We start from the raw sequence: 10217 nt of genomic DNA, 5'->3' as shown, positions 1-10217 counted from the left end.
CACTTCAGACTGCAAAAAAACGTTTTCGAGATAAAGAAAGAAGCAACGACTCATTTGGCTAGACGTCTGACTCAACTATGCCGAGTAAAAAAAGCGCAGGACCACGGATCTACTTACAAACAATCAGCGTCGCTGAAACTCCCCTTATCGTGATCTCTCAGTCAGCGACGGCTCGAGTCACGGCACTCGAGATTTACATGAGCCAGCAACAACGGCGTTTCTATCAGTCGTCGCTTTGACCTTCTAAAAAAAAAAAAAAAAAGAAGTGTTTCACATCAAACAAAAGACGCGCACTTTGGCATACGCGTTTCAACGTCCTGACCCGTGGTTCGGCACGAGACCGAGCGAAGAAACACAACTCGGCGCGCAAGCAGATATATCCGAGTTCATCATAAGTTGTTTCGAAAAAACGACAGCCAACAGCTGATTCTCTGAGTCGTCCATCACTCTGTCATGGAGTCCCGCACCTTGATCCTGGTCGGCTCTGTGGTCCTCGCCTGGGCATTTGCGTGCGTCCACGGCGCCTGTCCTAGCGGTCGCGGGAGACCCAGCGATTGTCAGTATTCCAGCTGCACGGACCGGGAGTGCGAGGCGCAAGGTCTCGAGTGCTGCCCCAAGTCCTGCGGAGGGACAGCGTGTGTTCAGGGTGAGGGAGCGATTGTTTTCATTTCCTATTAACGCGTTTGCTGTAGGGCGGCTAAACGGCTAGTGACGTCTCATTGCGGATGCGGCAGTGACAACAACTTAAAGCGAGTCTTTATTCCCCACTTCAAACAAAACGCGAAGCATGTACCAGGATGCGGGATTGCACATGGGTATATTTATTTATTTATTATTTATTAAAAATACCCCTAATGGCCCTCTGTATGAGGGTATCACATAGGGGGGGGGGGGGGGGCAAGCAAATATATAGTACACAGATAAAACACAAGTTATACAAAGGACAATATGAGAACAAGGAATAAAAAAGAACATAAGTATTAGTATAACTACGCACGAGCTCTTGAAAGTTAGATATATCTAGTTCAGTTGCAATGTGAGCCGGTAGGTTGTTCCAGTCGATTATGGTCCGTGGTATGAATGATCGTGCGTAAGTAGATGAGTAGCATCTGATGCGCGGTACTTTGAATGAATGATCACGACGTGGAAAAATAATGGGTGGTGTTTTAAAAAAAAATCGTCGTGAAGCGATGCATGGTGATAGAGCTTGTAAGTAAAATTAAAAATAACGCCGCAGCTGGCGTAGACGACTTCAAGCCAAGGCCTGTCAAATATGTCTCCCAACAAATATCTTATATCTTGTCACATGTAATCAATCTTACTCTAGAAACTGGAATATTTCCTAACGAACTAAAAATTGCAAGAGTTACTCCAATCTATAAGGGGAACACCTTTTACAGAATTATAGACCAATCTCGGTTTTGCCGATTTTTTCAAAAATATTTGAAGGGGTTATAAATTCTAGATTAGACAATTTTTTTCCAGGCACAATGTATTAAACAAATGTCAATATGGCTTTCAAAAATCTAAATCTGCAGAGCAGGCACTTGTTGAAGTAAAGGATAAAATTATAAGCAATATTGAAAATAGATTATACACCTTAGGCTTATTCCTAGATTTTAGAAAGGCCTTCGATACGATCCAACATAACATATTACTAATTAAGCTTCAAAGGTACGGCATACGTGGGGTTGCTTTGACTTTAACAAAAGACTACCTCCAAAATCGCATGCAGTATGTTTATATTAACAACAATTATTCTAATTCACTCAAAATAAAGTACGGTGTTCCGCAAGGGTCTATTTTAGGCCCGCTCTTATTTCTTCTTTATGTGAATGATATCACAAATATTCTGGGATCCTCTGAGCTAGTCATGTACGCAGACGACATTAACGCATTTTTTGCTTCAACCTCTAAAGCGGCCTTAGAATCTATGACAAATAATTATCTAGACAATCTATCAGTGCGGCTTTAAAATAATAAATTACAACTAAACGTAAAAATATATATATATATATATATATATATATATATATATATATATATATATATATATATATATATATAATTTTCACTCCCGTTAATAGGTGCGACAACACTAAGGTGGCAATATATTTTGAAAAGGAAGTTATAGAGGAGGTTACAGAACAAGAATTTCTTGGTGTGTGGTTCAATCGGGAGTTAAGTTGGAACACGCACATAAATAAACTGAGCTCTGAGCTATCCCGAGCCGTCGGATGTATTTATAAAATAAGAAATCTCATACCTTTGTGGCTAAAAAAGAATATATATTACGCTTTATTTTACTCCAAACTGTGTTATTGCATTTGAGTCGGGGGCACGACATCGGCAACCAATTATAATAGGTTGATCATCTTACAAAAAAAAATTCTGCGACTATTTGAAAATTATAAAGGTAAGCCTCAAGATCTCCCAACTGAACCGCTGTTCAGCAAATATGGCCTACTTAAAGTGAATCAAATTTACTATTTTAAATTGTTACAGATAATACACACAAAAAAACTCTTCGCAATTCCGCCAGAAAACACAGCGTATCACACTCTTAGACATAGAATCAGACGACCTCCAAAAATACGTACCAATTACGGAAAACAAACGACATGCTTCCAAGTCGCCAAAATCTTGAATAAAAAAGGGAAGATCTAATAGATTTTAACTGCAATATACTCCAATTCAAAAAAAGACTAAAGACACTTCTGGTGGGCAGTGACATTGTGTTCTGATATATGCGTACTGTGTACTTATTAAATCATGTCCATATTTCACTTTTGAATTGTTAAAACATGTTTCTGACCAATTTGTTTTTATCCTTCTTTGCTGAAAAAAATTATCGTGGGATATTTGTTCGATCCTGTTTTTTATTGTTTCTGAGTTGTATAGAATTTTATAGGTTCTTTTCTCTAATTTTCGTGTTCAAAAATCTATGTACCCCGCACTGCTGTGTTAGAACTGTAAAGGGGACAGAGACCTCGTCAGGCATCACGCCTTTAGTCTCTGTCCACCTCCCGGTCAATCCGGAAAGAAAGAAATAAAGAAAGAACGAAAGCAATAATGACAGACGGGCATGTTTACGGCGGCGTGATAGGTCATGCAACTCAGCTTGATTTTTTAATGCGGTGACACTGGAAACTGGAGAGTAGTCAGAGAAAATGAAACGCGCAGCACGGTTTTGCAGCGACTCGATGTAACTTATAATGTAGGCTTGATCAGGATCCCATATGGCAGAAGCATCATCAATTTTGGGGCGGATTAGAGTGATATATCATATAAGCAAGTTTACGTAAGTGAGCGGGTGCTTGTTTAAGATTGTGCTTTATGAATCCAAGGGAACGGTTACAGAAGCAAGGGTGACATCAATGTGGTAGTGCCAGGACAAATCAGACTGAAAGTGGACACCCAGGTACCTATAGGTAGGGTGACCACCTTCGTGCCGGTGGAATGCGGGACACCCTGACCCAGGGGGGGGGGGGGGGGGGGTAAAAGGGTATTATACACCTGAAAATTGTACGCGGCAATTAAACTAAGATAAGTTTCACTCACAGTGATATACTTTTGTTTATTTGTGATGATAAATATTTTATTAAAAGTATCTAAGTTGAAAACATAAAGATCGACTGCACCAGACCCAAATGCATCAAAAGGAAATAAAAAAATAGTAAATATTTTTCAGCCTATTGTTTCCTGTCGATACTTACTCTTATATGAACATGCTTGAAAACAAAAATAAAACCTTATGTTGTTGTTTTTTACCGTTGTGAGTTGCACGTTTTTTTTTTGCCTTCTGGCCGCCTTTATTAAAAAAAAAAAGCTTTCCACAACAACCGTTTTGCATGATACAGTATAATTTGCAACTAATTACAATAGTTTATTTTTCAGCTTTTGGCGAGCAATTTTCACTTGCAATATTTTTCCATCAAGGCGAGAGGCACAACGGCGCATGTGCGTCAGTCTCCTGCAAGAACGACGGTTGCTTCCCGCAGTGCGTGGCAAGAAAATTACATACCATCGAGATTCACACATTTACCATCGACCTCCACGGTTTCCCGTTGCCCGTTGTTCGGAAGCACCATAATTTGCGCAGTGAATGTTACGACAATGTGAAATGCGGGACATTTTGAAGATTTTGGAATTTCTTGCTGGACGTGGGACACGAGCCCTCAATGCGGGACAGTCCCGCGAGTCGCGGGACGGGTGGTCACCCTATCTATAGGTAGAAGTGAGTTCAACAGTATTGTTATTCAGAAGGTAAGAAGTTGGAGTCTGAGAGGAGCATTTGGTAAACAACATATGTTTTGTTTTGTTGTGGTTGAGGGTCATTAGCCACGAAGAACACCACGTGGTTAACTGGTCCAGCTCTGATTGGAGAGCTTGGCGATCGGTGTTAGAAGAGATGTTACGGTAGATGACGCAGTCGTCAGCAAAAAGGTGGACATGAGATGAAACGCAAGTGGGTAGGTCATTAATGTATATGAGAAAAAGTAATGGACCCAGCACGCTACCCTGGGGAACTCCAGATGTCACTTGGGCAAAAGAGGAGTTAGTTAAGGGAAGTGAAGTGAAGTATATTTGAGAGACAGTCTTTTATCCACGAGAGAAAATTAGAATGAATGTTGAGCTGTGCAAGTTTTAGTAGAAGCCTGTGATGAGGAACGCGGTCAAAAGCCTTTGTGAAGTCGAGAAAAATTGCATCAACTTGTGAACCAGCATCAAGAGATGTATGTAAGTCGTGAACCAAACCGGCAAGTTGGGCGTCACACGAGTAACCCCGGCGAAAACCGTGCTGATATTTGGAAATAATGTTATGGTCCTCTAAATAGTGCATGACTTGAGAATGTATATGATGTGCTCCAGAAGTTTACAAATAGTACTGGTTAGTGAGATAGGTCGATAGTTCAGTGGGGAGGATCGATCACCAGATTTGAAGATGGGAATTACCTAACCTATACGCCAGTATTGAGGAATTAGACCTGTAGAAAATGACTGCGAGAAAATGGCTGTCAAGATGCCTGAAATGCCTTGCGCAGTATTTTTAAGTATCTTGTTATTTATACCAGAGGCAGATGATAATTTAAGCTTATTTAAAAGAGGCCTCTACAATGACTACTTCGGACATAGACATATCATTAAGCCTGATTAACGTGGGAGATGAAGTACTGTCCTCACAAGTAAACACCAATGAAAATGATTCATTAAGGAGGTGAGCACACTCTGACTGTGGAATTGAAACGCCATTGTTATCGATGCGAGACACTTCAGGATGACTACTTGGATTAACTGCATGCCAAAATCGTTGAGGGTTATTTAAGAGTAAAGACGACAAGTCACGATGAAAGAAATGACGGCGGGTGGATTGAAGAAGCGACAGGTAATCACTGTCGCACTTTTTGTAACGGAGCCAAGAAACTGAAAGCTTGTTCTTATCTGCTAGTCTCTACAGGCGCTTTTCTTTGTTATTTAGTCGTCGAAGCTGCTGACTAAACCAAGGCGCACTGTTCTTGCACTTTATATTATAGAAATAAACTTATCAATTAGATTAGCAAACGTATTTTTAAACAAGACCCAATTTTCTTCGAAACTGCGCGACAAAAATTGATGCAGGAACTGTTCTGAGAAAAGAGATAGGTCGGAGTTAAGTCCATCGAAATTGGCTCTGTTGTAACATCTGATTCGCTTATCGGTGGTACTTTTGTTAGGCAAACGAACAATACTACCGGTAATAACATCATGATCAGAAAACCCGTCTAGGTGAAGTATATGGTTCACTTCGTGGGAATCTGGCTTCTGCTATACGCAGTGTCCACACCCGGTGTGGGCAAACGCTGACTTGTTTGTTAAAAAGCCTGTTGGTCTATAAATTTCTTTTCGCGTGCAGACCGTTTTCCTTGGGCGGAGAGAGATGGGAGACTAATATTATATATGGTCTCACCGTGCTTCAACAATAATGTCAGTTTGTCTTAATTGAGCAAGTGGTGTATTATCCACGGTATCATTATTTCGAATGCTCGATTGCTCATCAGCGGGCTTCCTGACGTGTTTTGAAAACTTAAGCTGATAGTATTCGTATGATGTCAATGGTTAGTGCGCTCCTACTTCCGGTGACATCGGTGTGTGCTAAATAGAGCACGAAAGCGTGCGGAAGCGCCGCGTAATCGGAACTAGTCCGGGGGAAAGATTGCCAGACATTTAATATAGAGAATGACACAGCCCTAAAGCCGGAGATCCACTGCTCATACATAGTAAAAAAAAAAAAAGAGTCTGCAAAGATGAGTCACCGCAATATCCGTGGTTCGAACGCCGCGTGCCAAGTTTTCTCCTTAAACTCATTGCCATGCGGCATTTGAAGCAGGGATCTCGCGGTGACTCGCGTTCGAATCTCAGTCTGCAGACTGACTTTTGTGTGACGTGTAAGCAGTGTGACCCCGGCTCAAAAATTGAAACACAGCTGCAATAAAAAAATTTAAAATCGCACAAACAATTGGAGCTTGAAAAGTAGTTCCACGCAATTTCTGCAAAGAAGAAACCACGCGTGGATTTCTATCGTGCACCAATTGCAATTGTGGTTTACCCAAGTTGCCATTTTCGTGCGGTAACAGCTTTTAGTATTCAAAAAAATAACGTAGGACCAAATTTCTGCCTTTGGATCTTTGTCGAAGTTCAGGTGGTGTTTCGCACATATATGTTTCAGCCTTAATTCACCTGCGCCCGTAGAGCCCCATTCACACGGTGCGAATTTGCTTGCGATTTCACAATCGGGACGTTTAGCACCACAGGTTCCATCACAATATTGTTGCCGCTCGAGCGACGCCGACAAGGAAATCGTAAGTAAACTCGCATCTTGTGAATCTGGCTTTCCGGTGTTATATTATTATTTTTTTATCTTTTTAATGGAAGGAGGGGCTCTAGTGGGCGGGGTAAATATTAAACTACAGACTCGAAAGCCCACTGAAACCGAGCTGAGCTGAAAAAATGAGGGGCTGGATATCTTATACCCCTGTCAGACGGGCTAGTTTAGTGTCACTACAAGCGAGTGCGCTTCAACCCGTCGAAGCACACTCCAAGTGTGTTGGTGCTACACGGGAAAACTTAGTGTCACTCCAAAATGATGGCAATAACGATGGGTAAGTAATGGGCACGCAAAATATTACAGTGCATGCGCATTTTTTATAAATAACTTCGTCGTCTTTAGAAACACGTTACCACACATTGTTGCGCTAAGTCACGAGTTTGAATCTAAATTTAAATCCAATTTGATTATTACGATTAGCCATTTCAAGCCAGTGATACATGTCCGCACGCCGGTACGATACTCTGTTTCACCTTAAGATGTACTGCAGAAAAGGCTGCAAGCGCGAGCTCCTTGCTCTAGGGCACATCAAGGCGGCACAAGCTCTCGTGCGTTAAGAGTAGCTCCCAACGCTATGAGCTCGTGCATCTAGCCTTGTCTGCTGTACAACATAAGGTGAAACGGAGTATAGATCGAAACGAGCAGAAGTGGGGATTGAACCCAGGATTCCTGGGTTCTGCAGCGCGAGCTTTGGCTCCGCGTGCTCTGAGCTGGTGTGCGCGAGCCCACTCGGCCACTCGCCACTCGCCACAATAAAACATCAAGGAGTTTGTGAAAAACGAGCTGGAGGGCGATATTCGCTATGTTGGACAGTGGAAGCGCGTGGTTGGGGCACTTTTCTCCGTGAGAGCCCAACGCCTTTCAGATAAGAGGCAGCTGGACCTGGATGCCGACGCACAGGCAAGAATTTCAAGTGACGTCGATCAGCAGTGCAGGCCAATGCCTTCACCATAGCCGCGCTCATGACCGACAACCTACCCATGATTAGTCGAGAACGGTGGACTTTCCAGAAAAACGAACGGTGGTTCGAAGACACCTTGCCCCATTTGGGCGAGTTCCATTTCAAGCAAGCCTTTCGCGTCCCTCCTGCTACCTTCAGATTCCTGGTGGAGTCTTGCAGGTGCCTCCTGGCCGTCGCTGGCCGTCGCGCAGGGACCAAGGCCGAAAACTAGATTAGCCGCTTGTTTTTCTACAATGCACTACTTTCCTGCCTACAGGAAACAAGTGCGCATCTAATATTACTCCTATCAAAATAATACTAATTTTACGCAGCGTTAATTTCTTCTATTATTTTAACTCCTTGAACACTGCTATCGAGATTACAAACTTGGTCTACCGGAGCGAGCGTAGTGTGCTCCCCGAACTCACTTCATTGAAAGTGTGTTCTTCGAGCAGGGCAGGGGATTGAGCTCAGGATCACTGGGTTCTCCTTTTCCAGCGCGAGCTTTCTCTCCACGTACTTCGACCAGGTGGGCGCTAGCCCACTCGGCCACCGATACCCCTTAATAAAAACACGTTAAAAAAATTTGACGTTTACAATTCTCTGTAATGCCGAATTGGAGCGCAGCTCTTGAGGAGGGAGGAAGGGTACGAAGGGGAGGGTATACCAGCTGCTCCCCCTCCGTATCCTCCCATCCTCCTCTCCTGTTCCCATCCCACTTAGCGTAAAAATTTCGCTGAATTTTCCGCTAAATTTAGCCAGGAAAATTTCCCGCTTAATTGACGTGTGACGTCACATGACACGTCATCTGAAATTTTAAGTGTGACGTCACGTGACATCACACGGGTAAAATTTTTCCTCTAAATTTAGCGGAAAAATTTTCCGCCAAACTAGCAAAAACTTTTACCGCAAAATTTAGCGGAAAAATTTCACCCTCGTGACGTCACACGTGACGTCGCGAGTGATGTAATTTTGGGAACAGCCCTTATTGCAACGCGCGGTTACGCCGACGCCGCTCAACTCAGAAACGGGTGCCTAGGAGCTGTGCTCTAAAACAACGTTACATTAATGAACGATTTTTATGCCAATTGGTTGATTTTGATCGATCATCGCAAGTCAAGATAAAGAACGAAGCATATCCAACTTTGGCGTTCCGCTTCGTTCCACGGAGGTCTACGAGGAGGCCCTGACACTGCCTAATCAGATCGTAATTATCGTGTTGTCTCGAATAGTTACATGCTGAAACAAAAGTAGATTCTATCATTCTCTGCTAACCAAGATGGTCATGAATAACAGGCTTTGTCGTCGTCTTTTATCAATTCAACGCTCCGCTAATCTTGATTCAGATCAGCCTAAACTTTAAGTCCACCCCACTATTTTTTTTTTTTTTTTTTTGCAATGCCATTTTTCTACATGTCGTCGCTTTCACGAGTTTCTTTTTGTTTATAAAATAAAACTTACGCCCCGCTTTTGGTTTCTGTGTTGTTATGTTTTACTGTGGAAACACTCATATTGATGCCACGCACGCGATCGAGCGAAGTGAGTTCGTCAAACTCACTCCAAGCCAAGTGTGTTCCTCAGGAAGGAGTCGTGTGGCACACTACAGAAACGACACTAAGGGCGAAGTGCACTCGCTTGTAGTGACACTAAACTAGCCCGTCTGACAGGGGTATTAAAGAAAAATGAAGACTACATCTTGACCAATACAGCCGAGCCCAGATTAAGTTCTTATATGTGCAGGTGTCATTGACGGCATCACCTTCGGCTCGCCCTGTCCCGAGTTCCTGCCTCCGGAGGGAGGCTGCCAGACCCGAAACAACGAGACATGCGAGGATTTGCACTGTACTTCGACATTGCACAAGGTGTGCTGCCTGCAAGCCTGTGGAGATCCCTTTTGCTTTCCGTTCGGGGAGGATTAAAGTCATCGTAGCATCTGACTGGCGGCTCTTCCGGCGAATAAAAACGCACGCGATGCGTGTGCTTTCAAGCTTTGCTGCAGTGTTTCTTCTTGTCGTTACGAGTTGCCTAATCGAAACAATGACAAAGGCAGGACGGTACCTAGCAGTGTTGCGGAGTTGCCACTCCGGAGTTGGAATGATTCCGGAATCATTCCACATTTTCGCGACCCCGGAATGGAATGGGAAGGGAATGGCGGCAGCGTTGAGGGGAATGGAATGGGAATGGAATTAGATGCCTTTTGCCCGGAATGGATTGGGAATGAAATGGGGCCCGGGTCTTTATATTTTTTATTTATTTTATTTATTTATTTATTTATTTTACGTTTAGCTATACCAAGTTAGTCAGCGAGTCAGTTGTTCAGAAATAAAATGAGCGGGAAACTGCAAACCCGCGTGGAGCCCTAACAGACTTATACGCAAAAAAATGCAATACAAGAAGCAAGCGTCAAAGCAA

At 43.0% G+C, this 10217-nt stretch overlaps 1 protein-coding gene across 1 annotated transcript; it reads left to right on the top strand.

The window, feature by feature from the left end:
- Positions 1-308: 308 nt before the first annotated feature.
- LOC115329126 (keratin-associated protein 5-4) lies at positions 309-9797 on the top strand. The gene is made up of 2 exons (XM_029990606.2): positions 309-646; positions 9546-9797. The coding sequence occupies exons 1-2, from the start codon at positions 454-456 to the stop codon at positions 9722-9724; spliced, it is 372 nt and encodes a 123-aa protein (XP_029846466.2). The 5' UTR covers positions 309-453; the 3' UTR covers positions 9725-9797.
- The last annotated feature ends 420 nt before the right edge of the window (positions 9798-10217 follow it).

Source organism: Ixodes scapularis, unplaced genomic scaffold, assembly GCF_016920785.2.
Source record: "Ixodes scapularis isolate PalLabHiFi unplaced genomic scaffold, ASM1692078v2 PGA_scaffold0__279_contigs__length_252992795, whole genome shotgun sequence".
In the NCBI taxonomy this organism is placed as follows: Eukaryota; Metazoa; Arthropoda; class Arachnida; order Ixodida; family Ixodidae; genus Ixodes; species Ixodes scapularis.
Note: the sequence above shows the minus strand (reverse complement) of the source record. Positions and strands in the feature narration are given on the sequence as shown.